General features: G+C 41.7%; 1 protein-coding gene across 3 annotated transcripts; it reads left to right on the forward strand.

Moving 5' to 3' along the window:
• The first annotated feature begins 6244 nt into the window (after window positions 1-6244).
• LOC112265400 (zinc finger and BTB domain-containing protein 44) lies at window positions 6245-26977 on the forward strand. Of its 3 annotated transcripts, none has more exons than XM_024442664.2 (6): window positions 6245-6617; window positions 12197-13268; window positions 14072-14156; window positions 14455-14606; window positions 22200-22500; window positions 23437-26977. In XM_024442664.2, exons 1-6 carry the CDS (start codon window positions 6615-6617, stop codon window positions 23729-23731), a joined length of 1908 nt encoding a protein of 635 aa, XP_024298432.1. In that variant the 5' UTR covers window positions 6245-6614; the 3' UTR covers window positions 23732-26977. The 3 variants fall into 3 exon arrangements, with proteins under 3 accessions (XP_024298432.1, XP_024298433.1, XP_024298434.1); XM_024442665.2 differs by having other exon boundaries at window positions 6245-6600; XM_024442666.2 differs by having other exon boundaries at window positions 22200-22283; window positions 23437-23612.
• The last annotated feature ends 326 nt before the right edge of the window (window positions 26978-27303 follow it).

Consider the following 27303-nt stretch of genomic DNA (forward strand, 5'->3'; position numbering starts at 1 on the left):
AACATATTCAGAGATTAACCTGCAGCTGTGCCTGCAGAAATGATAGCTAATTGCTTTGGATACATGACAAATCAAATGCAAAAGAAATTCCATTGTCATTTCCACACAATGTTTTTTGGGCACAGCTGATGGATTCTGCTCATGTATTCTTAGGGTAATTCAATGGGATGCTAATAGGCTTCCCACTGGGCACACTGGTTGAATCAACACTGTTTCCATGTAATTTCAATGAAATTACGTTGAACCAACATGAAATAAAGGTTGAATTGATGCTTGTGCCCAGTGGGTTGACTACATAATACGATGGGGTAAGAAAATAAGTGTTTCTAGTGGCCTAGTAGGCTACAAAGCAGACATAGTAGAATAGAATACAGTATATACATGAGATGATTAATGCAAAATATGTAAATGTTATTAAAGTGACTAGTTTTCCCATTTATTAAAGTGGCCAGTGACTCCATGTCTATGTATATAGGGCCTCAGCCTGTAAGGTGCAGGGTTGAGTAACCGGGTGGTAGCTGGCTATTGATGGCTACCAAACAGTCTTGAAGGCCTTGAGATAGAAGTTGTTTTTCAGGTTTCTCGCTCGGTGTTTCCTACTTTCACAACCTGGGGGCGGCCCGTCAGGAAGTCCAGGACACAGTTGCACAGGGCGGGGTTCAAGCCCAGGGCCCCAAGCTTATTGATGAGCTTGGAGGGTACTATGGTGTTGAAGGCTGAGCTATAGTCAAAGAACAGCATTCTGATGTAGGTATTCCTCTTGTCCAGATGGGATAAGACAGAGTGCAGTGTGATGGCGATTGCATCGTCTGTGGATCTATTGCGGCGGTAAGAAAATTGAAGTGGGTCTAGGGTGTCAGGTAAGGCAGAGGTGATATGATCCTTAACTAGCCTCTCAAAGCACTTCATGATCACAGAAATGAGTGCTGTGGGGCGATAGTCATTAGTTCAGTTACCTTTGTTCCTGTACACAAGAAAGCAATGGTTGACATCTTGAAGCAAGTGGGGACAGCAGACTAGGATAAGGAGAGATTAAATATGTCTGTAAACACTCCAGCCAGCTGGTCTGCGCATGCTCTGAGGCCGTCTGGACCGGCAGCCTTGCGATGGTTAACTTGCTTAAATGTCTTACCCACGTCGGCCACGGAGAACGAGAGCCAGGGCAATTGAACTTACCCCAGAGGCTGCTCCATGTCACCGGCGGCTGAGAATAGGTAACCGGAGTGGACTTATAGTCTGACTCAGGAGGTGGGCCCACCAGCTACCACTTCAGAGTATATTACTTGTTAATGTTCAGTCTCTGGACATTAAAGCAGACAAGCTCAGGGTGAGGATCTCCTTCCAGGGAGACATCAGGGACTGTAACATACTCTGTTTCACGGAATCTTGACTCTCTCTGGATATACTGTCCCCGTCCATGCAGCATTGCGCAGACAGAAATAAAGAACTCTCTGAGAATAAGAAAGGCAGGGGTATATGTTTCATGATTAACTACTCATGGTGTGATTGTGATAACATACAGAATCAAATCAAATCAAATCAAATTTATTTATATAGCCCTTCGTACATCAGCTGATATCTCAAAGTGCTGTACAGAAACCCAGCCTAAAACCCCAAACAGCAAGCAATGCAGGTGTAGAAGCACGGTGGCTAGGAAAAACTCCCTAGAAAGGCCAAAACCTAGGAAGAAACCTAGAGAGGAACCAGGCTATGTGGGGTGGCCAGTCCTCTTCTGGCTGTGCCGGGTGGAGATTATAACAGAACATGGCCAAGATGTTCAAATGTTCATAAATGACCAGCATGGTCGAATAATAATAAGGCAGAACAGTTGAAACTGGAGCAGCAGCACAGTCAGGTGGAAGTTGAAACTAGAGCAGCAGCATGGCCAGGTGGACTGGGGACAGCAAGGAGTCATCATGTCAGGTAGTCCTGGGGCATGGTCCTAGGGCTCAGGTCAGTTGAAACTGGAACAGCAGCATGGCCAGGTGGACTGGGGACAGCAAGGAGTCATCATGTCAGGTAGTCCTGGAGCTCAGGTCCTAGGGCTCAGGTCCTCCGAGAGAGAGAAAGAAAGAGAGAAGGAGAGAATTAGAGAACGCACACTTAGATTCACACAGGACACCGAATAGGACAGGAGAAGTACTCCAGATATAACAAACTGACCCCAGCCCCCCGACACATAAACTACTGCAGCATAAATACTGGAGGCTGAGACAGGAGAGGTCAGGAGACACTGTGGCCCCATCAGAAACTCAAGTCCTTTTGTTCACCTGACTTAGAATACTGTGACTATAACCAAAGAGAGTACTCTAGAGAGGTAATACGGTTGGCATTTGATTGTGAGGTATTCTAAGTCAGGTGAACAAAAGGACTTGAGTTTCTGTATGTTATCACAATCCAAGTTTTACTACATCAAATAGATTGCTAGCCAAAACTATCTTAGCCGTTAGCCATTGTCATAGAGATGTATTGTGTTTAGTCTAGCGGTTTGCTAGCCCCATTGAAATGTAGCTATGTAGCCTGTTTTCGTTACGCTAGCAAATAAGTATGAGTGTTTGTAAGTAAATATACAGTATATTCATAGTAGTAAACTTACCTTTTCTACTTATTTTGACCTCTTGCCAAGGAGACCCTCGCCATTGTTGGTAAGATTAACATTGTTTATCAAATGTTTTTGTGTTTTGTCTTATGTGACCCATTAGCAGATTAATAATGGCTTAGAATTGGCTCTCTTGTGCTTGTCTTTATTTTCTAAAAGGTTATGGGGTACAGAAACAAAAAAGAGTATCTGAAGACACAGTGCATTCGGAAAATATTCAGACCCTTTGACTTTTTCCACATTTTGTTACATTACAGCTTTATTCTAAAATTAATTAAATTGTTTGTTTTCCTTCATCAATCTACACACAATACCCCATAATGACAAAGCAAAAACAGGTTTATAGAACTTTTTACAAATGTATTAAAAATGAAAAACTGATCACGTTTACATAAGCATTCAGACCCTTTACTCAGTACTTTGTTGAAGCACTTTTGCCAGCGATTACAGCCTCAAGTCTTCTTGGGTATGACACTACAAGCTTGGCAAACTGGTATTTGGAGAGTTTCTCCCATTCTTCTCTGCAGATCCTATCAAGCTCTGGCAGGTTGGATGGGGAACATCGCTGCACAGCTATTTTCAGGTCTCTCCAGAGATGTTTGATCAGGTTCAAGTCTGGGCTCTGGCTGGGCCACTCAAGGACATCCAGAGACTTGTCCTGAAGCCCCTCCTGCATTGTCTTGGCTGTTTGCTTAGGGTCGTTGTCCTGCTGAAAGGTGAACCTTCGCCCCAGTTTGAGGTCCTGAGCACTCTGGAGCAGGTTTTCATCAAGGATCTTTCTGTACTTTGCTCTGTTCATTTTTCCCTTAATCCTGACTAGTCTCCCAGTAGCTGCCACTGAAAACCATCCCAACAGCATGATTCTGCCACCACCATGCTTCACTGTAGGGAGGGTTCCAGGTTTCCTCCAGACGTAATGCTTGGCATTCAGGCCAAAGAGTTAAATCTTGGTTTCGTCAGACCAGAGAATCTTGTTTCTTATGGTTAGAGTCCTTTAGGTGCCTTTGGCAAACTCCAAGCGAGCTGTCATGTGCCTTCCGTCTGGCCACTCTACCATAAAGACCTGATTGGTTGAGTGCTGCAGAGATGGTTGTCCTTCTGGAAGGTTCTCCCGTCTCTACAGAGGAACTCTGGACCATCACCAGTGACCAGTGATCATCACCCTTCTCCCCCGATTGCTCAGTTTGGCTGGGCAGCCAGCTCTAGGAAGAGTCTTGGTGGTTCCAAACTTCTTCCATTTAAGAATGATGGAGGCCACTGTATTCTTGGGGAACTTCAATGCTGCAGAAATGTTTTGGTACCATTCCCCAGATCTGTGCTTCGACACAATCCTGTCTCGGAGCTCTACGGACAATTCCTTCGACCTCATGGCTTGGTTTTTGCTCTGACATGCACTGTCAACTGTGGGACCTTATATAGACAGGTGTGCCTTTCCAAATAATTTCCAATCAATTGAATTTACCACAGGTGGACTCCAATAAAGTTGTAGAAACATCAAGGAAAATAAATGGAAACAGGATGCACCTGAGCTCAATTTAGAGTCTCATAGCAAAGTGTCTGAATACTTATGTATATCAGGTATTTGTTTATTTTTTTTAAATCTAAAAAGCTGTTTTCACTTTGTCATTATGGGGTACAGTGTGTAGATTGATGAGGAAAAAACAATTTAAGGCTGCAACATAACAATGTGGAAAAAGTCTAGGGGTCTGAATACTTTACTCATGCACTGTAGTTAAGTCAAAGCTGAATGAAGACAAGGCATCAAAGGGATTAATAAAAAAGTATAAATTGTCACGCCCTGATCTTCCCCATTATCCTGTGTACTTATACCTGTGTTTTGTTTGTCTTTTGCCACGCCGTCTTGTTTGTCAAGCTTACCAGCATTCGTCCTGTCAGCTCCTGTCTTTTTCCCTGCCTCTCTTTTTCTCTTCCTCCTGGTTTTTGACCCTTGCCTGTCCTGCACTTGTACCCGCCCACCTGACCACTCTGCCCGTCCCAGACCCTGCCTGCTGTCCTGTACCTTTGCTCCCCCTCTGGATTACTGAACTCTGCCTGACCCCTAGCCTGCCTACCTTGACCTGTCATTTGCCTGACCCTGGTGTTACAATAAACATTGTTACTTCACACGGTCTGCACTTGGGTCTCACCTTGATTCCTGATCAAAAATACCTAATTTTATATGTAATTAATTAGATTTAAAAAAAAATGCAATTAAGTTTATAAAAGCGTATTATTATTTGTTTGATTATATAACTACAGTTAGACACTTGAGGAAATAACATGTGCACTAGTCTTGTAGTGAAATAAGATGTGCATTTTGAATAGGAAAACAGTAAATGTGTCAGTTTTCAATGGCAGTTTTCAAAGGGGTTAATGTAGAACATTTTAAAAGGAGCAGAAGCAACTCAGTAGTGATCAGCAGTTACATGTCACTACACACATTGATAGCAGTAGTAATTCAATCAGGATTGAGTAGGCATTCAGCAGTCATCTGTAAGCATTGTGTAGTGATTCAAGAGAACATGGATAGGAATGTGTGGGTTCTAAGTAGTAGATCCCCCTCAGTGGTTCCACAGTAGTAATAATTGTTTTGTGATGAGTACGAAATGAACGTCCCAATTTATCACTCATTACTACACAAATCACTACTGGTTTACTACACATCTCAATAGCAATCAAGTAGTAAAACCATTAGGTTTTGTGTAGAAATTGTGTAGTAATGATGAAAAGTAATTAAGTAGTACTTACACCATTGCCCTCACTCTGAGTGTTCTCGCATTCACATCAAACTCCAAATGCTAATAGCCAAGCTCCAACATGACCATCCCACCGCAGCCCACCAACGTAACTAGTCAGAGAGGTGTAGGCCTAATATGGGAACGATCCATATGGTGCAGAAGTGAGAGCACTAATCCTGAGCCAGCGGCACAAAAGCACAGGCAGTGGGTGAACGTGGTTAAAACAAACCAACAAGAGCTCCCATAGGATAGTTAACTAATCATGTGATCTAAATTGTGTATTTAAACCCCTTTTATTTTGGGCTTCTAGGAGGCAGCATACAGGAAGGGATGCAGTCCAGAGGCATTGCTACTGAGGCTTGTGAAATGAACTTTTTAAAATATATATATTTTTTTTTACAGAAAATGGACACCTGCCTTCCAAGCTGCATCACCTCCTGAGTCCCCTTTTTGGTTCTCGTTTAAATGTTTTACTTGTATTGGTTTCAAACGTGCTCCTAAGCCATAGAAAGACCACTGTAACTGAAATGAGAACTAAAATTGAACCTTGCCTTATGTTGTAAAATTGCGGGTTTGGTCTGTACTGTCTACTCAAACCTACTCGAAAAGAACCTGACTCTATTCTACCCCGTGATTACAGCAAGCAAATTTAGCTACATTAATTGCTTTAGATGTGCGGCAGGTAGCCTAGTGGTTAGAGCGTTGGGCCAGTAACTTGAAGAATCCCTGAGCTGACAAGGTAAAAATCTGTCGTTCTGCCCCTGAACAAGGCAGGTAACCCTCATAGGTTGCCATTGTAAATAACAATTTGTTCTTAACTGACTTGACTAGTAAAATAAAAAAAATGAGATCCGTCAGACATGATCTTAACCAAATCAGACATTTGCCTACTGCGCGTTGCATTATGGGACACAAAGTGCAAAAAGGATTAGCACAGGGAGGCTAGCTAAAGAACCTCAACGAAACGGTACAAAAATGTACGTTTTGTTAACCTTTTAACAACAATTTGAACTATCGACCGCTCCAAGTATTAATGAAAATCTCAAATTTATCTGTGTTTGGCCAACGAATGTTTCCCAAACACAAGGAATTCCAAAGAACGGGCTAAATCGACACCGATAACAGACTGCTTGCAAGCTAGGCTGCTTTGTGCTGTTGCACGCACAGCTGTGGTGTGTTTACATCGGCCTCATTTGACTCCACAACCCGAGGCCGATCAAGTCGAACAACAGACCGAATCGTACACTGTTCTATCTACTGAAGGTATATTTCGTTGCATGGTCAGTAACTCGACCTCTGAAAACTGGTAGTTAGCTAAGTGTTGAAGATTGGTGTATGTGTAGTTTGCTAGCCGGTCAAGTGAAACGTTTTCATTAACGTTACATTATCTAGCAAGCTAGTTCACTTAACTACCTGGTTGCCTGTCGAAGCCTTTGTTAATGTTTATAGACAGCTAACTATAGTTGCTCTTTGTTTTGACTTTACATAGCTTTCTTTGTTAGCTAACTAGCTTGTTCGCTAGCCAACTAGCTAGCTCGCAACGTGTTGTTACTTGCAGCATGTTAATGTTTACAAGCGAAAATACTGGTTTCAGTTTAGTCCCCGCCCACTTTGCCTGTAAACATAATGCCTGTCCCAATTTTGGACGACCTCTGTTAGCTAGCAATTTGATGTTGCATTTACACCTGATTTGATTTGTAAGAACTAAGAAGTTAATTGCAGCAGCTAACAACGTAGTTAGCTACTTTCATCGGTATGGTGATGAAATCTCAAAGTTAGTGGAGACAGTTCAAGTAGGAATAACGTTCTAAAAATGTATTTCTTAATGCAGGCTACTAGGCCTAGCTATTGTGTTTGTTTCGCTTGAGACTTCGATTTTGTGCTGTTTCAACAGTGCATTATGTTGGCCTATTTATGGACCCTATCAATGTTCGAGTCGGGTTTTGAATTAGGTTAGCCCAAACTCAGAATCAAGATAATATGATTTTGCAAGGTAGACAACAACCCACACTCCTCTCCTCCACTGCAGCTAAAATCAGTGGTTCAAGCCTAATTTGCGTTGCCTTTATTGGGCCAACAGCCGGGGAGTATTTCCTCCTCTTTTTTTCTTAGTGAGGGCAGCAAGCTCTCCCAAAGAGAGCCCCTTCAGGAGAGAGTTTTGTTTGATGGAAAATCTCATGCCTCAGAGCAGCCACATGTCTGAGAAAGGGAGGGAGACGGGCAGCTGCACTGCATCCTGTAGTGCAGTGGTTCCCAAACGTGTTATAGTCTCGTACCCCTTCAAACATTCAACCTCCAGCTGCATACCCCCTCTAGCACCAGGGTCAGCGCACTCTCAAATGTTGTTTTTGGCATCATCATCAAGTCTGCCACACACACTGTACAATACATTTATTAAACATAAGAATGAGTGAGTTTTTGTCATAACCTGGCTCCTGGGAAGTGACAAAGAGCTCTTATAGGACCAGGGCACAAATAATAATCAATAATTTTGCTCTTTATTTAGCCATTTTACATTTACATTTTACAAATTGTGAATAACACACCACAGGTTAATGAGAAGGGTGTGCTTGAAAGGATGCACATAACTCTGCAATGTTGGGTTGTATTGGAGAGTCTTAAATCATTTTCCACACACCGTCTGTGCTTCTATTTAGTTTTCATGCTAGTGAGGGCCGAGCATCCACTCTCACATATGTCGTGTCTTTGGCTATGCCGGATTAAGTGATATGACGTGCTATTCTATAAAATAATTTCTCTGTAATTAATATTACCTGATTAAGCTAATCAGGTTAATGTAATTAACTGGGGCACCACAAAATAATGTTTATAGAGCTGTTATCTTCCGAATAAACTCTTAAAGACCTGGTAAACTTTGACCTCAATAGGAGTCAATATTTAATCGTCACTTTATTTAGACTCATCTGAAAGTTGGAAATTCTTGGTTATCCTCACGAACCCTGGCTAACAAGTTGAATCAGCAATACAAAATGTGGTTTAATTATTTATTTACTAAATACCTAACTAATCACACAGAATTACATATACACAGAATGAATCCTACATTGATGGGACCTGGTGAACGGAGCCGATATAGCGGCTGGTTACACAAAGAAAAGGGGGGGGTTTGAGTGAAAGAGCGGGAAGACTGAGGAACAAAGGGAGAAGCTATGCTATCGTAAATACAGTATCTTATGCATTCTAAATTACCGCCCATTTGGAAATGGAATAAATATTTACTCTGAGCTACGCTTCGATCGGTTGGTCGTAGATGGGAGGCCGGGTTGTCCAGCATGGATCTCTGGTCCTCTGAAGACTGTCTAGTGGTGAACTGGAGCATGGAAGAATGGATACATCGTCCGTCCTTTCCTAGCCCACGTTTACAGCGACTGCTGCTAACTCAACGGCTAGGAGGTATCACTTCTGGAGTGAATAAGAGTTCAAAGTTCATACCAAGTTGCCATACTTTTAAGCTCATGCTATATTCTGGCTAGTATTGTCAAAATTCATCCTTTCGGCGTGTTGACCGTCATCTTCACGTTGAAATTTGATGCTGATTTTGTTAGTTTATCTGAGCCCTTTTAACGTAGGACTGTCGCCCTAACGTCCTCGGAACAGAAAGTTAAATTGTTTTGTCAAGGGGCTTATATAGGATTGGGAGAGAGGGCTGTGTTTCATAGTTTACAATCCACGTCTGTTCACTTGGGCGGGGCCTCTGAGTGAGCAGAGTGTTGTTCTTCTGACAAACCGTTTTCTCATTAAGAAGCTAAAAATTACATTTAATCTTTTCACAAATAGTTTCAAATTTAAACATTTAAATTGCACAACAATTCCATGTGAATCTGATAACTAGAATGTGTAGATTTTCCAAGATACAGTTCATGTCGTCCTATCATCAGTAATCATGTCTCAGACGCCAACTGAACTGACATCATATTCATTAAGTCCCAACGCATATTTTCAACTGGTTGGATTACCGAAATATGGTTCCGTTTCCCATCTTTTGACGTCACTCTATGTTAACAAAGGGATTCTCAATAGTTACATCGGTAGAGTAGAGAGAGGAAAAAGGGGAAAGGTATTTATGGGGGTCATAAACCTCCCCACCTCAGGCCAATGTGATGACACATAGGGACGTATCAGTGTCTTAACAGCGCGATTTGCCAAGGCAAGAAACTCTGAGCGCCTCCCTTTCCAGAAATCTGGCAGTGGCTTCTGATTAAATTACATTTTCACAGAACCACTTGTTGCAATTTCGATGAGGCTCTCTTGTTCAAATATCGGTAAGTGAACTGGAGGCAGGGCATGAAAAGGAAAATGAATCCAGTTGTCTGTGTCATCCGTGTCAAGAAGGTACATGCGTAATTGCGCACCCAGCTCATTCAGGTGCTTCGTTATATCACATGTGACATTGTCCGTAAACTTGAGTTCATTTGCACACAAAAAAATCATACAATGATGGAAATACCTGTGTGTTGTCCTTGTTAATGCAGACAGAAAAGAGCTCCCACTTCTTAATCATAGCCTCAATTTTGTCCCACACATTGAATATAGTTGCGGAGAGTCCCCGTAATCTTAGATTCAGATCATTCAGGCAAAAAAAAAGCATCAACCATATAGGCCAGTTGTGTTAGAAACTTGTCACCATGCAAGCGGTCAGACGTGGAGATTATGGTCAGTCAGGAAAACTTTAATCTCAACTCTCAATTTTAAAAAAGTGTCAATACTTTGCCCCTTGATAACCAGCGCACTTCTGTATGTTGTAAAAGCATTACACGGTCACTGCCCATATCATTGCATAATGCAGAAAATACACAAGAGTTCAGGGGCCTTGCTTTAATAAAGTTAACCATTTTTACTGTAGTGTCCAAAACGTCTTAAAAACTGTCAGGCATTCCCTTGGCAGCAAGAGCCTCTTGGTGGATGCTGCAGTTTGCCCAAGTGATGTCGGGAGCAACTGCATGCAAGCGCGTTACCACTCCACTATGTCTCCCTGTCATGGCTTTTGCGCCATCAGTACAGATGCCAACACATCTTGACCACCAAAGTCCATTTGATGTCACAAAGCTGTCCATTACTTTAAAAATGTCCTCTCAGGTTGTCCTGGTTTCCAGTTGTTTGCAGAATAGGATGTTTTCCTTAATTGACCCCCCATAAACGTAACAGACATATACCAGGAGCTGTGCCAGGCCCGCCACGTCTGTTGACTCATCCAGCTGTAACGCATAGAATTCACTGGCTTGTATGCGAAGCAGTAATTGTTTCAAAACATCTCCTGCCATGTCACCGATGCGTCGTGAAACAGTGTTGTTTGATAAAGACATTGTCTGTATAGGTTTTTTGGCCTTTTCCCCCAGCATTGTCCCAGGTAAATCCGCAGCAGCAGGAAAAATTAAGTCCTCCACAATAGTATGGGGCTTGCCTGTCCTATCCACTCAGTAGCTTATCATATAAGACTCTTCTAGCCCCTTCTTATTAATGGTATCTGTTGCTTTTATACATGTCTTACTACTCGAATGTCATCTTTATTCTCGCTCAAAAAACTCCCGTGGCTTATTTTTCAAATTGTCATGTTTAGTTTCTAAATGTCTGCGCAAGAGTGAAGGTTTCCCGCTAGAGTAACGGTTAATGTGATTGGATGTTAATTATTTGACAAGGCTACCTGTATTTGACATTGTTGTTATTTCGCTGAACACTACATGGTTGAATTTTATTTTTGGCAGTGAAACGAGGCTACTCGGGCGAGAAAAAGACCTCACCCAAATGTATAGCTCGGTTGGAAAATATAAATGTATGGTTTGAAAATGTGATTTCTTCCCCCTGATTTTTGAAAATTTTATATTTTTCTTTTTAAAAAATGAATAAAATGTGAATCACATTTTTCTTTGGCGTACCCCCGACGACATTGCCCAGGTTGGGAATACCTGCTGTAGTGGACTCCACATGAACTTGTCTTTCATCATGATGCATTTGCTTTCGTTATTGTTACATAACTTGCCATTTTATCCTTCACGCTGTCTACTTCCCTCACCCTCTCACCACCTCCCTCGCCGCCTGCTCTCTTTCCTAGTCATTTTTTGGATGAAACCAAACTGGACCTTTTAGGTTAAAATTATATTCTTTTACACAATGACATTATTTGTTTGAACAATTTTGGCTTTAGGTTTTCGTTGGAGTGTAGAATAATGTCAGCAGCACTTCAGTTGTCCTCAACCATCAACAATGGAAAATGCAGATTGTTTGGTGTTAGGTTAAGTTTATTTTGAGATTTGTTAGGTTAAGTTTGTTTAGAGATCTTCTCTCTAAAACTTTGCAAGAGCTGTAAATACATGGTCTCTGGCTTTGAATATCCACATTAGTTTATGCTAGTAGCACATTTGTATATTCCATTTTTTTGGATGCATCTTGAGGTTGACAGACCTGAAATCAATCTGAGGTTCAGTGGGTTTCCAAATGTCAAGAGGGATGTTTCTCTTGGCTCTGCACTCCTTCATCGCTGTTTTTGTTTGTGCATTTCTTTTGCCACTCTGTTAAGTCCATGTGAGGCAAAATGAAAGTCCCCCCAGACAATACTGACTGTTGTCTGTTAACACTTTGTTTGTTAATTTGTCTGTCTGTGTGGTTACTTAGGCTAAACTGAACTACTCTAATCCTATCATCTGACAGTGTAGGTTTACTACACGGTGGCAGTTTTTTTCAATACCATCACTGGATTTATATTCAGGTTTTTATTTTTTATTTTAGTATAGCCACTGTTTAACATCCATAAGGATAATGAATTACAAACATTACATTGATTTTATAGCAAAGGCCCAATGTAGGCCAACATTTGTAGACTAATTTTCCATTCTCCCTGTAGGTGAACGCCCTCCAGAGCAAGTACGCTAAGACAAAGATGGGGGTCAAAACCTTTACCCACAGTTCCCCCACGCACAGTCAAGAGATGCTGGAAAAGCTAAATGCCCTGCGCAACGAGGGCCACCTCTGCGATGTCACCATCCGTGTGCAGGACAAGTTGTTTCTGGCGCACAAGGTGGTGCTGGCCTGCTGCAGCGAGTTCTTCCGCTCCAAACTAGTGGGCAGGCCTGATGAAGAGGATAAGTTTGTGTTGGACTTGCACCATGTCACGGTGAGCGGCTTCACCCCTCTGCTGGAGTACGCCTACACCTCCACCCTCTCCATCAGCACGGAGAACATCATCGACGTTTTAGCCGCCGCCAGTTACATGCAGATGTTCGCCGTGGCGAGCACATGCTCAGAATTCATGAAGTCCAGCATCCTCTGGAGCGCCGGGAATATGGGGCAGGAGAAACCGCAGGAGTCGGCTCTTGGCGAGAGCGCTTCCTCCCACTGCGCTTTGACGCCGTTGGACAGCAGCCTGTCGCCTGTATCCTCTGACTGCAGCGTGATGGAGAGGAACATCCCTGTGTGTCGCGAGTCGCGCCGCAAACGTAAGAGCTTTATCATGATGTCCCCAGAGAGCCCACTCAAATGCACCTCGCAGATCACCTCACCGCAGATGCCCAACCCATCGCCCTCCTCCTTCTCAGAGACCACCACCCAGCCAGTGGACTCTTCCCTGGCCTTCCCGTGGACCTTCCCCTTCGGTATCGACCGGAGGTTCCACCCGGATAAGCAGCCCAAGCTTCCTGAGAGCCCACGTTGTCTGGACCAGGCAGGGCCCTCGGAGGTGAGCCGCCGGCTGAGTGACTTCCTGGCCTGTGAAAGCTCCATCAAGGCGCCACTGTCGCTGGCGGGCCCCGAGGAGGACATACACGTGAAGGTGGAGAGGCTGAGTGACGAGGAGGTCCAGGAGACGTTGTCGCAGCCCGTCAGCGCTTCCCAGAGTTCTTTGAGCGACCAGCAGACAGTGCCCTGCAGTGAACAGGTCCAGGAGGACCTCCTCATCAGCCCACAGTCCTCCTCCATAGGTATGGGTGTCACGTGAGTGGACAAAACACTCCAAAGTCAGTCTGTCAGATGTTTTCAGACCTCAACAGTAGTCTTGTGTCAAGCTGAGTCTGCAACACATGCCAACGGTTGTGTAGATATAGCTATATGCCTGACCCCAAAATAATGGAAGAGCCAGGCCTAAGCACAGACTCTGGTGTGCATATCTTTTCCATTAGTTTTGGATTGCGTCATGTAGCTAGGTCTACAATACAGATGACCTAGGATGTGGACTTATCTCAATACAAGATCACCAACTTTTTTTCTCTTTACACTTTTTTGGAGTGTAATTTCCCTCTAGATTTAAAGGGCTAATCTGCAGTTGCTACATTCTTTTTTTTGCTTATAAATTAATTATATTTAGGCCTACCCATTGATTCTTGAAAAATAAAACCTAATATTGCCTTATGAACTTTGTTCAACTGTCCTACCCCATCAGAACCTGAAATATGTTGTTTTACTCAAAGTAACAAAGTAGGCCTAAATATAAACAAACATGTTTAAAACTATAATTTTGATATCATGGATGGTCAGTCCTTGCATCGATAGTTCTGTCTATGAATTTGAGTGGCTATGTTTCTCTGGCCCCATTCCTCAGCTGTTTTCCCAAACAGTGGCAGGGAGGACGCTTTATTGTTTCAACTGCGGATTGCCACTTTAAAGCTATTCAGTCTTTGCATTGGATCTGTGTATGGGTTCTATCCCGAACCATGTCTTATGGAAATCAGACTGAGAAAGAACTAGTAACTGGTGGAAATTATATTTGTTTTTTGTTTTGGCATAGGTTCGATAGATGAGGGAGTCACAGAAGGGTTGCCCTCAATGCAAAGTACATCCAATGCAGGAGGTCATGCTGAGGATGATGAAAGGTAACAATATGATTGGAAAATACTTATATTCTTTAAATGTAAGTGGAAATATCATGATCACCTTCCCTGGTTTTCAACTCTATTCATTTGGAAGGTTTGATAACCTTGATTTTCTTTTGTTCAAGCTAATCTTGCATTTATGTAAGATGTTCCATTTTGCCTTCCAACTGGTATGGAACCCTTGAGGTCTTGATGTTATTATGATGAAGCTTAAAGGAAGGTTTTCATCTGACACCCCAAGGTTTACCACATTTGTGTCTACCCTCACTGGAGCACCACATCCTCTTTCTTGTTTCAGATTAGAAAGCCTCCAGTACCCTTACCACTTATACATAAGCCCTTCAACCCGCCCTGGCACTAACGGGCCTGACAGACCTTTCCAGTGCCCCACGTGTGGCGTCCGATTCACCCGCATACAGAACTTGAAGCAACATATGCTCATCCACTCTGGTAGGTAATTTCCACACATCCACTATGCAGTTGAACAGGGCTGTGTAGACTAACTACTGCTCTGCGACCTCTAGCAGCTATCTGTTATGTCGTATCTGTTTATGTCATAGGTACCCATCTGGAAAGTAGCTCATGTGATTTGTACTGTATTTACGTTGCCCTCTACAGTAGTTCCATGCGTCCTCTATTCACCCGATGATAGGAGCCGGAGATTAATGGTATGAATGGCTCGTTAATGGTTTGACTCATGGCACACTGTGGAGAAGAATGAAGGGCATTCCAGGGAACATTGATTTTGGAAACACTTGGGGCTTAGTGTCTCCCGCCTCGGCTGACATCGGAAAAACACACTCATCAAGTGCACACATACCCAAACTCGTGCACACATAGCCAAACTCCAATGACAGTGGAACATTATAACAGGAAATGATGTCAGCCAAATATCGACACACATCTCAACTTGAGTCTTAACCATCACAAACAAGCAGTGCTAAGTTCAAGGAGATCGTGTGGTGCTGTTTCACCTTTTCCCGCCCTTGATTACAACAAGTTTTATTTTGGAGTGTAATGTCCCATTATTATCTGCTATAAGCTTGAAGCATGATGTTCTAAGTGATAGAGAATGCCTACTTTTAAGTTGTCTATAAAGCCAGTTAGTTGTTGTCCAAAAGTAATCAGGCTTGCATGTGGACAGTCCCATTTGTGTAGCCATGTACGGTTACAGCATGTGGAAGGTAACTAACTATAGGCTGCAGGCAATGACTCCACATTGTGTCCCAACATATAATGGGATAATGGTCTTTGCCACTCCAAACTTTAGACACACTGCTCACATTCATCAAGAAAACCACCATTGTATTCATTGGGGTTCTATCCCCCTGCCAATGCACACATCCACAAGACCCAATTATGAAATTGGTATAATGGAGTAATCCATCAAAGCAAGAGGGGGGGGGGCTCCTGTGTGGTATTATTATTATTCTGAACTGGCCAGTTAAGTATACCGTAGAGTAGGGCTGACTCTCTGGTTGAAAAGACTTCATGGGGCTCAAGTCTTTCTTCAGGGTCATTTAAGCTCGACCCATAGTGTTGTATTGTATGCAGTTAAAAGTAATGCAGTTCACTTCTGCTTAAATGTATTTACTCTGGCTCTGCGAAAGGAGCTTCATTGGAAGTTCACGTCAACGTATGCCTCATAGAGCTGTCAATGTATTTTTATATTTCTCATTGAAAAAAGTCTGTCTTAATCTTAAAGTTGTGGCATGTTTATGAGGGCCATGAATCAACAGAAGCCCTTTTTGCCCTTCGTATTGTTCCCCTGGTCCGATCGGCTCAGAAATGCTTGTTGCAACTAGTAATGCACCTATATGACATTTTTTGCCAATACCGATATTTTCCTTGCCAAAAAACCCGATACCGATATAAAAAACTTTAGCGGCCTTTTAAGCATTCTAGTACAGTTAAATAGTTAAAACACACACATGGACGCAGCGGTCTAAGGCACTGCATCTCAGTGCAAGAGGCGTCACTACAGTCCCTGGCTCGAATCCTAGCTGTATCACATCTGGCCGTGATTGGGAGTCCCAAAGGGCGGCGCACAGTTGGCCCAGCGTCGGCCGGGTTTGGCCGGGGTAGGCCGTCATTGTAAATAAGAATTTGTTCTTAACTGACTTGCCTAGGTAAATAAAGGTTACACACACACCACACTGACCAAAAAGTTATTTTGTTGGCATTTACATATGTCCCCATTACCAGTAAAACGTCATCAAAACCTATTTCTTTCACTTACTTGCTGTGCTGTTTCGTTGTTCATTTGTTCAGTCGTTTCATTCTCAACCAGGATTTCTATGGAACGCCGTATGGTTCTTTGCGTGTCAAAAAAAATACAAGTAACCCTATTTGTAAGCTTGTTGACCAATCAGGACCTGAATATGACTGCACGTCACATAATAATTTAAAGTGCTCATACATATTTTACGTAGTTATTACTCATTGATTACACTATCACTCGTATTTCATATGTCACAAAGATTCATCGATACATATGCTATGATGTTGGTAAAGTTGTCTTGCGTACCTACAGTGCTGGTCATAAAAAAAGTTTGCATCCATGAGCTAGCTAGCTATGTTCTTCCCCAAAAACATAGCAAAACGACAATCTGTTTCAGTAGCTTTAGTTATTTTATTTCACCTTTTATTTAACCAGGTAGGCAAGTTGAGAACAAGTTCTCATTTACAATTGCGACCTAGCCAAGATAAAGCAAAGCAGTTCGACACATACAACGACACAGAGTTACACATGGAGTAAAACAAACATACAGTCAATAATACTGTAGAAAAATAAGTCTATATACAATGTGAGCAAATGAGGTGAGATAAGGGAGGTAAAGGCAAAAAAAGGCCATGGTGGTGAAGTAAATACAATATAGCAAGTAAAACACTGAAATGGTAGATTTGCAGTGGAAGAATGTGCAAAGTAGAAATAGAAATAATGGGGTGCAAAGGGAAAAAAAATGTATTAAATACAGTAGAGGAAGAGGTAGTTGTTTGGGCTAAATTATAGATGGCCTATGTACAGGTGCAGTAATCTGTGAGCTGCTCTGACAGCTGGTGCTTAAAGCTAGTGAGGGAGAGAAGTGTTTCCAGTTTCAGAGATTTTTGTAGTTCGTTCCAGTCATTGGCAGCAGAGAACTGGAAGGAGAGGCGGCCAAACGAGAAATTGGCTTTGGGGGTGACCAGAGAGATATACCTGCTGGAGCGCGTGCTACAGGTGGGTGCTGCTATGGTGACCAGCGAGCTGAGATAAGGTGGGACTTTACTTAGCAGGGTCTTGTAGATGACCTGGAGCCAGTGGGTTTGGCGACGAGTATGAAGTGAGGGCCAGCCAACGAGAGCGTACAGGTCACAGTGGTGGATAGTATATGGGGCTTTGGTGACAAAACGGATGGCCCTGTGATAGACTGCATACAATTTATTGAGTAGGGTATTGGAGGCTATTTTGTAAATGACATCGCCGAAGTCGAGGATCGGTAGGATGGTCAATTTTACGAGGTTATGTTTGGCAGCATGAGTGAAGGATGCTTTGTTGCGAAATAGGAAGCCAATTCTAGATGTAACTTTGGATTGGAGATGTTTGATGTGAGTCTGGAAGGAGAGTTTACATTCTAACCAGACACCTAGGTATTTGTAGTTGTCCACATATTCTAAGTCAGAACCGTCCAGAGTAGTGATATTGGATGGGCGGGCAGGTGCAGGCAGCGATCGGTTGAAGGGCATGCATTTAGTTTTACTTGTATTTAAGAGCAGTTGGAGGCCACGGAAGGAGAGTTGTATGGCATTGAAGCTCGTCTGGAGGGTTGTTAACACAGTGTCCAAAGAAGGGCCAGAAGTATACAGAATGGTGTCGTCTGCGTAGAGGTGGATCAGAGAATCACCAGCAGCAAGAGCTATATCATTGATGCATACAGAGAAGAGAGTCGGCCCAATAATTGAACCCTGTGGCACCCCCATAGAGGCCTGGACAACAGCCCCTCCGATTTGACACACTGAACTCTATCAGAGAAGTAGTTGGTGAACCATGCGAGGCAATCATTTGAGAAACCAAGGCTATTGAGTCTGCCGATGAGGATGTGGTGATTGACAGAGTCAAAAGCCTTGGCCAGGTCAATGAATACGTCTGCACAGTATTGTTTCTTATCGATGGCAGTTAAGATATCGTTTAGGACCTTGAGCGTGGCTGAGGTGCACCCATGACCAGCTCTGAAACCAGATTGCATAGCGGAGAAGGTGTGTTGGGATTCGAAATGGTCGGTAATCTGTTTGTTGACTTGGCTTTCGAAGACCTTAGAAAGGCAGGGTAGGATAGATATACAGTGGGGCAAAAAAGTATTTAGTCAGCCACCAATTGTGCAAGTTCTCCCACTTAAAAAGATGAGAGAGGCCTGTAATTTTCATCATAGGTACACTTCAACTATGACAGACAAAATGAGGGAAAAAATCCAGAAAATCACAATGTAGGATTTTTAATGAATTTATTTGCAAATTATGGTGGAAAATAAGTATTTGGTCACCTACAAACAAGCAAGATTTCTGTCTCTCACAGACCTGTAACTTCCTTCTTTAAAGAGGCTCCTCTGTCCTCCGCTCGTTACCTGTATTAATGGCACCTGTTTGAACTTGTTATCTGGATAAAAGACACCTGTCCACAACCTCAAACAGTCACACTCCAAACTCCACTATGGCCAAGACCAAATAGCTGTCAAAGGACACCAGAAACAAAATTGTAGACCTGCACCAGGCTGGGAAGACTGAATCTGCAATAGGTAAGCAGCTTGGTTTGAAGAAATCAACTGTGGGAGCAATTATTAGGAAATGGAAGACATACAAGACCACTGATAATCTCCTTCGATCTGGGGCTCCACGCAAGATCTCACCCCGTGGGGTCAAAATGATCACAAGAACGGTGAGTAAAAACTCAACTCTTCATGTTTGGAGGACAAAGAAGGCTGAGTTGCATCCAAAGAACACCATACCTACTGTGAAGCATGGGGGTGGAAACATCATGCTTTGGGGATGTTTTTCTGCAAAGGGACCAGGACGACTGATCCGTGTAAAGGAAAGAATGACTGGGGCCATGTATCGTGAGATTTTGAGTGAAAACCTCCTTCCATCAGCAAGGGCATTGAAGATGAAACGTGGCTGGGTCTTTCAGCATGACAATGATCCCAAACACACCGCCCGGGCAACGAAGGAGTGGCTTCGTAAGAAGAACTTCAATGTTCTGGAGTGGCCTAGCCAGTCTCCAGATCTCAACCCCATAGAAAATCTTTGGAGGGAGTTGAAAGTCCGTGTTGCCCAGCAACAGCCCCAAAACATCACTGCTCTAGAGGAGATCTGCGTGGAGGAATGGGCCAAAATACCAGCAACAGTGTGTGAAAACCTTACAGAAGACTTACAGAAAATGTTTGACCTCTGTCATTGCCAACAAAGGGTATATAACAAAGTATTGAGAAACTTTTGTTATTGACCAAATACTTATTTTCCATCATAATTTGCAAATAAATTCTTTAAAAATCCTACATTGTGATTTTCTGGATTTTTTTTCTCATTTTGTCTGTCATAGTTGAAGTGTACCTATGATGAAACTTACAGGCCTCTCTCATCTTTTTAAGTGGGAGAACTTGCACAATTGGTGGCTGACTAAATACTTTTTTGCCCCACTGTAGGTCTGTAGCAGTTTGGGTCAAGAGTGTCCCCCCCCCTTTGAAGAGGGGGATGACCGCAGCTGCTTTCCAATCTTTGGAAATCTCAGTTGACACGAAAGAGAGGTTGAACAGGCTAGTAATAGGGGTTGCAACATATTCAGCATAATTTTAGAAAGGGTCCAGATTGTCTTGCCAGATTGTCTGATTTGTAGGGGTCCAGATTTTGCAGCTCTTTCAGAACATCAGCTGACTGGATTTGGGAGAAGGAAAAATGGGAAGGCTTGGGCGAGTTGCTGTGGGGGGGTGCAGTGCTGTTGACCGGGGTAGGGGTATCCAGGTGTAAAGCATGGCCAGCCGTAGAAAAATGCTCATTGAAATTCTCAATTATAGTGGATTTATCGGTGGTGACAGTTTCCTATCCTCAGTCCAGTGGTTAGCTGGGAGGAGGTGCTCTCATTCTCCATGGACTTTACACTGTCCCAGAACTTTTTTGAGTTTGTGTTGCAATAATTAGTTAATTTGACAAAAATCTGTTGAAATCACACTGGATGTATTATACTTTAGAATTGCATTGGCGGCATACTTATTTCACTGTAGAACCTGACCTATTGATTGTGGATCAATGACATGGGGTATCAGTCTACTCAGTGACACCCAGAGAACATTAGCGTCGTAGCTCTTATTGCGGGACTCTGAAACAACTGTGAATTGAGACACATTTATTGTCAATCTATGTGTATCTGACATGCCCCCTGAGCACACTCTTGACACCTATTCCAAATGGGAACTTCAAATGTGTCTCATGCGCACAGTGCAATAGCACTATAAAAACATCCTTCTTCAGACACCCACATACTGATACCCCATTTCATTGCTTCACATTCCAACCTTGTTTAACATTATCTAGTCTAAATATGGTATGATTCCACCAATTGTAACCTTCTGCATCACTTTCAAAGAGGTAATTTTATTTTGAAGGCAAACTGCTAATTCCACTATTGTGCCTAATCCTTATTGTGGCTAACTTCACAACACATAAACCGGGCCGGTTGACCCTCACTAGCCAGATGAAGCTAGCTGGCTGCTTATAACGTTAGCTTTGGGCAACAGGGTTAAGTAGCTAGCTAGCTAGCTATTTAATTTCATGAACTGAAGTTCAATTTCAATAGGCGAACAACAAGTGGCAACCTAGCTAATACTTACTCACATGGATTCCTAAATCATTGCTAAGAATAATGAAAATGACTGCAGTTTCTACTGGTCATTGTTTTCAGGCTGGTTGTATTGGTGCAAGCTAGGTACCAAGCTAAAGCTAGCTAGCTACCACAGAAGTTGCGGTCAAACAAATAATGCTTTATTACCAACAAGGTATTGTAAACACATCGTTCGTGGCCGGTGTTTGCTTGTTTGCTGACTTTTTTGTACAGCTTTGACTGTGCTACTGATAGTAGTGGTGGCGCTTGGCTTGCACGTGCAAATTCATCACGCACACCATTCTATAATGGAGCTGTGTTATTTGATGTGTCAAATAGTGTTCTTGTCAAACAGTGTTATTTGATGTGTATCTTTTTTGACACGCAAAGACCCAAACGGCTAGTATGTCATGAAGATAATAGCAGTGACGCTATTACTGTGATACTCCGATAGCACACTTGGTAGTGGGTACCGGTGCTCGACCAGTCGCGATAGCCAACATCACCCACGACATAGAACAGTTGATTGTCAAGGGAAATGAATTCCATTATCTTGCCGTTAACGGATTTCGCCTTTGAGTTCTCTTGCTGAAATGTTCTTACTCTTTCAAACAAGTGCTCAACTTGTTGACTGCTCGATCCACACAGCATATATTGTGGGCTAGGTTAGGAATGCTGTGTTGCGCAGAATTTTACGTGGCGTCATTACGTCATGTACCTACGTTATATAGGTATACACATCAGCTTTGACATCGGTTTTGCACATCGGCGTTTAAACTAGACATCAGGCCAATACCGATGTTGGCATTTTTAACTAATATCGGCCGATTCCGATATGTTCACCGATATATCATGCATCCCTAGTTGCAACCCATGTGTGTCATTGAACCATGCTGGATATTGGAGACTGGATGCCTCTGTCACAGTTTCTTTGGTGTGCATGCATACTATACTGTAGGTCATACAATGATGATTACTACCTGTTTCTGACACATTTTACACATCTATTTTTAACACTCACACTTAATGTTTTTGTGATACATTTTTAACACTGACATCTTTTTTTTTGTTTTCTGATAGTTCTAACATTGACAATTCTAAAAATCAATGTCTTATTGCAGAATTCATAGTTAATCTATTGTAGTGATTCTAATGTGCGACACAAGTCCTCTTTCTTTTCATCCCTTTTTCAACAGGCATTAAGCCTTTCCAGTGTGATCGCTGTGGGAAAAAGTTCACACGGGCCTACTCCCTAAAGATGCACCGGCTGAAGCACGAAGGTAAACGCTGTTTCCGGTGCCAGATTTGTAGTGCCACATTCACGTCCTTCGGCGAATATAAGCACCACATGAGGGTGTCCCGCCACATAATCCGCAAGCCCCGGATTTACGAGTGCAAAACGTGCGGCGCCATGTTTACCAACTCTGGCAATTTAATTGTACACCTGCGGAGTCTGAACCATGAGGCATCTGAACTAGCAAACTACTTCCAGAGCAGGTGAGGAGTCCCGGGGTGTCGTCCCTTCATTTAATCAGCTTAATGTAACACGGGAAATAAGGACAAAATCCAAATAAATCTCCCATAGTGGCCATGTTCAGGGAGATATGCTATTTCAAGCTTTTCAGAATTGGTTCATTAAACAGGTCCAACTAACTGAGCATACCGTGAAACTTACAGTACAACACATATCAGTCATGCTGAATATGTGGTTCAAAGCAGTCTTTGGCCACTTTCCTCAAAATCCCTATATATGTCTTGGCTCAAGGGTAATGTAGCATAGACTATTACATGAGTTACTATTGTGTATTTTGTTGTCCATTTTCTTAATTGAACCATTCCATGCTTTTATCTTAGTTACTTGCCTTTGGGAAACATACAGTATGAAATTATACGTGCTACGGGCTTTTAATCCTTGCGTCTCGCAACAATTTGGATAAATTACATAACCTATTTCTGTCAGAATAAATTTTGCTTTTCCATATAGGAATTTCACTCAGTTTAAAGGCTTTTATTAAAATGTATAGCTCATAGTACTTAACGTACTTCTACATAAAGCAGACATGTGCTCATATATTCTAGACTTTTCCACTTCTTAATCAAACTCAAGCCCTCACAGGTTGGTAGGGCTCAAATGGGCCATTTACTTTTTAAAATGTTATAGTATAATGTCTATGCCTGAGATCATAACAGTGTATGGAAAATTCTTTGGCGATCCAGTTTGATTCTCAATAAACAGATCGCAGGCCTCACACAGCCCTCACATAATGATCTGTCACCGTATTATTTTTCAAGAAAATGTACCGATTTCCATACGTTTTTCATTTTGCCTTTAACTTCAACCATATTTACTGTGTAGTCTACTTCATATAGGAGGTTTAGAGACACTTTCATCAACAGCTTTCTATCGTCTGTTATGTCTCCACATGGTCCCAGTGATTTCCTCATGCCCGACTACCTGAGCCAAGTGCAAGAGGAGGAGACTCTGGGGCAGTACGAGCTGGTGGAGCACGGCTTTGAAGGCAACCATTCGTCTGTCCAGATGCCGGTCATCTCCCAGGTCTCCTCCACCCAGAATTGCGAGAGCAGCACCTTCCCCCTGGACCCTTTATCCTTGAAGGACGAAAACGTGTCAGAGGAGCCAAAGACAAATGGCAGTAACAGCTCCCCGGACGGCTCAGAGGAGGAGAACGCCCACATCAAAGAGCTGGCTTCCATTACGATTGAGTGACTGTCACTTCCTAATTGTCCCACTCGTTCCCCCTTCCAATCCAAAGCCCTGACTTTGGAAAGTGCCTGAGATTGCCCTTCTTTAGCGAGCACCACTAGAATTAGATGTCTTAACTTTGCTAACAAGTAGTTTCTTTCCTTCCTTATTGGATTGTTGTTTTTTGCATAATGATCGTTCATACGTAGATGCTGTGTAACTTCTTGAGTGCCGTCGCTTCGGGCAAACTGTTAGTGTTACTAAATATGATTTGATAATAGAATGCTACGTTGGATTTTGTCGTGATTTATGTGAGAGGTGTGTATGTATTCCTTCGTGAATAGGGACACAGTACATTTAAACCTTAAAAAAAATATATATATTATTTGAAAACTTGAAATTGCATTATAGAGCTCTCATTGTCTCTTTCTTTACGCGCAATATGAATGAACTGTAGCTACTACACTTGACTTGTGTTGGGTGTTGTTCATAATTTAGGTATCTACTGTGGCTTTGACTCTCAAAGGTCGGGTCACAAAGGCATGGCAGCATTTCATATGTGAAGTCAATCGTTAATTCATCAAGAGAGACGCACTGCAACGGCTGCGCTTTCCGATATCTAGAAGAGCTAGGCTAAGTTCAAATGTGAAGTTAAAGTGTAGTTAATTTGTCGGACCTATTTCATTAGAAATACTTGTCTCTAGCAGTTCTTGTGTGATGGAAATCTCTATACTGACATATTTGTAATATGTCAGCTGTGTGACAAAAAAGCGAGTCTCACTATAATTAGTGGTTAAATAAAATAAAACATTTCAGTGAGGTAGAAGTAATATGTAGGTGACTTATAACTAATATGTCAACTTTGGTGACATATAACTACTATGCTTCAATGTCACTATTTTGACATACAATGAGACCATGTTGCATTTGGTGGAGCATGTGTTGGTAGGAATATTTCTACCTAACTTTACACAGACGGTTTACTTTGGACATGAATGTGAGTGACATTCTTCGGACTAACGTTGTACTAATCAAGTGGTCAGCACATTAGAATTTAGAGCTGGGTGCCTTGCTTTTTATTTTGAGTTTAGTTTTGTTATTCCGTGTATATGGAGCCAGGAGAGGTCTTCAATAACATGGCCAACATGACATTGCTTTGTATCATTTAAGTGTGATCGACAGATATTTTCATCTTCATAGTGTTTTCGGTTCACCTTGAGATTTTCAGCTAAATTTTCTTTGTCACTGCTTTTCAACAGAAATCTTGCCCTAGCTTGGACACCTGTTATATTGAGCCATCACTAGTCAGTTGCACATCACCATGCCTTTATAATAAGGTGGTGATACTCCATTGATTAAATGCTACTGATATTTATTTGTTCATTAAGTGTAGTCCTTATCAATTCATTAATCTTGGTAGTCCTGTAAAAAAACAAAAAATGACTTTTGCGTTCCAATGAAATGCAAAATAGATTCAAACTCTGATGGTAACATTAAAAATATTACTAGCAAAATAAGAATTTGGTGATATTTAACATGATGAATCTGTTATTATTTTTGTTTTGTCATTTTAGCAGATGCTCTTATCCAGAGCAACTTACAGTAGTGAGTGCATATCTTGGGCTCAGAGAAGTAACGTGTGTTTTATAATCATATAATGGGTGCTCAGAGATTTGACATATGATTGTCTCGTGCCATCCAATCAACCGTTCCTAAAAGATGTGGCATTTAGCCTAACCACCCTATGTCTGGGTAACAATCAAGCTCTCCTATTGGACCAAAAGTTCCCAGTCCCTTTGGGGGTTGGTGTATCTACCATTTTAATCTATCGTTGCTGTTGACATTATAAAGTAATGAGGTAATCATGCTTGGTTTCCCCATGCTATTGAAATATTGTTCACAGGAAATGTAATTTTCTCTCCGATAGACACTGTATCATGTGCGTTGGAGATACTAGCCTTTATATAGGACCTTGCATAGCTTCAAGCTGCACAATTTAAACTCTGTAGTCATTTTATTTTTTCACGCGTTTGAGCATTTTAGCGCTTAAGTAAGCTTGTGTTTTGCGTGTGTTTGTTTCTGTTTGTATTCACATACCTTTTTCATAAAGAAATGCTGCTGTTTGTTGAAACTTAAAGTGCCCAAATATTTTTGGTGAACCTATTGTGTGCAATAAATGGACAAGCTGTTGGGTTCTGTGTTTATATTTTGTGTCTGAATAATGAAAGAAAAGAATGTACTGTTTTTCGTATTGTTGTGTACTTACAGTGTGATAAATTAACTGAAGAAAAACAAGTGAGAATCCACTCAATCTGTGAAATCACCAACGAAGTGTACATCTCGATTTTTAATTTGATTCTTTTCAAATGACTCCTATGATTGTGAAATGCACGTTCATTTGAAAGTCCTGTGAATCTGAGAGCATGCGTTTTCTTTCTTCTGTTTGCTGTTCAATAAGGCCGTGTTGAGGTGAGATGTGTTGAAACCTCAGCACGTATCAGCGTTTTGTTCTTGATTTTTCTCCAACTAAAGTTTTTACAGATATTAGCATGTCTTTCCTTTGTTCCCCAGATGTAGCTTCTCTTATGTGCAATGTTTAAAACATGTATTGACATATATGCCTTTTCAATGTGTACATGATATATACATTTCCTGGTTCATATTGTTTGTTGAAAATATGACAAAACGGTAGCTCTTAGTTATACATTATATATTTTTGTGACTTTTGTATTACAATTGCTGTTTTGTGAGTATGCCATCTTTTGGATATTCTTGTTAAATGTGAATACATCAAATACATGTTTAAAACATGTTTAAGGAGTGTGGGCCTTTTAATGTTCACTTTGTTGACTGTCTGCAGACACACAAACATACATATATATATATATATTGTATATTCTTTATACTGTAGATTAATTTCCAACTTAGTTTGGATGATTGAAAAATATGTTGTATTTTGTGACTTTGATATTTAATCTGTAGTTTCATTTAACAGTTTTAAACATCCCCGTAATGCAATTTGCATATGGTGCAAGAGCAAAAATGTTTGTGGTTTCATAAGCAAGTGTTGAATGTTCAACTTTTTCAGATCATTTCCAAGATTAACTATTCTAAACTGATGAAACCACTTTCTACTGCTATACAGTTAATGGATGTTCCCAATTCTGATCTGTGTTTTTTCCTAGTTTGCAATTATATTGTGAAGAGGGGTGTTTTGTACAGTACAAAAAAAACGACTAAAATGTAAATAAAAACTTGCATCGACTCCCACCCCCTTGGTCAAGTTATTTATTTTTGAGGACATGAGAGGACAACGTATCTGGTATGCATCACTTACGCAAACATCTGACTGGAGCACATGTCTATAAATATTTTTTTGTGGCTATATGCCAAAACAATAAAACCCACCAAGCTTTAGCGCTTGCCTAATGAAGGTGTTTGTGGTTCCTACTCATAATCATGTTTCCCACTGTTTATTGCTAAGAAAAGCACTATGGGCTACAGATTAAGTTAATCAAATATACTTGTTATTGATTATTCTGATTCATTATATATTGGCATGTAAATATTTTACTTTTCATGGCATTCAATTGTAA

Source organism: Oncorhynchus tshawytscha, linkage group LG13, assembly GCF_018296145.1.
Source record: "Oncorhynchus tshawytscha isolate Ot180627B linkage group LG13, Otsh_v2.0, whole genome shotgun sequence".
NCBI classification, from domain to species: Eukaryota; Metazoa; Chordata; class Actinopteri; order Salmoniformes; family Salmonidae; genus Oncorhynchus; species Oncorhynchus tshawytscha.

What these genes read in the sequence shown, in the direction of transcription:
- LOC112265400 (XM_024442664.2), top strand. An exon ending in ACATATGCTCATCCACTCTG is followed by an intron (nt 14,607 to 22,199) that starts GTAGGTAATTTC and finishes CTTTTTCAACAG; the next exon opens with GCATTAAGCCTTTCCAGTGT. An exon ending in GCAAACTACTTCCAGAGCAG is followed by an intron (nt 22,501 to 23,436) that starts GTGAGGAGTCCC and finishes ACATGGTCCCAG; the next exon opens with TGATTTCCTCATGCCCGACT.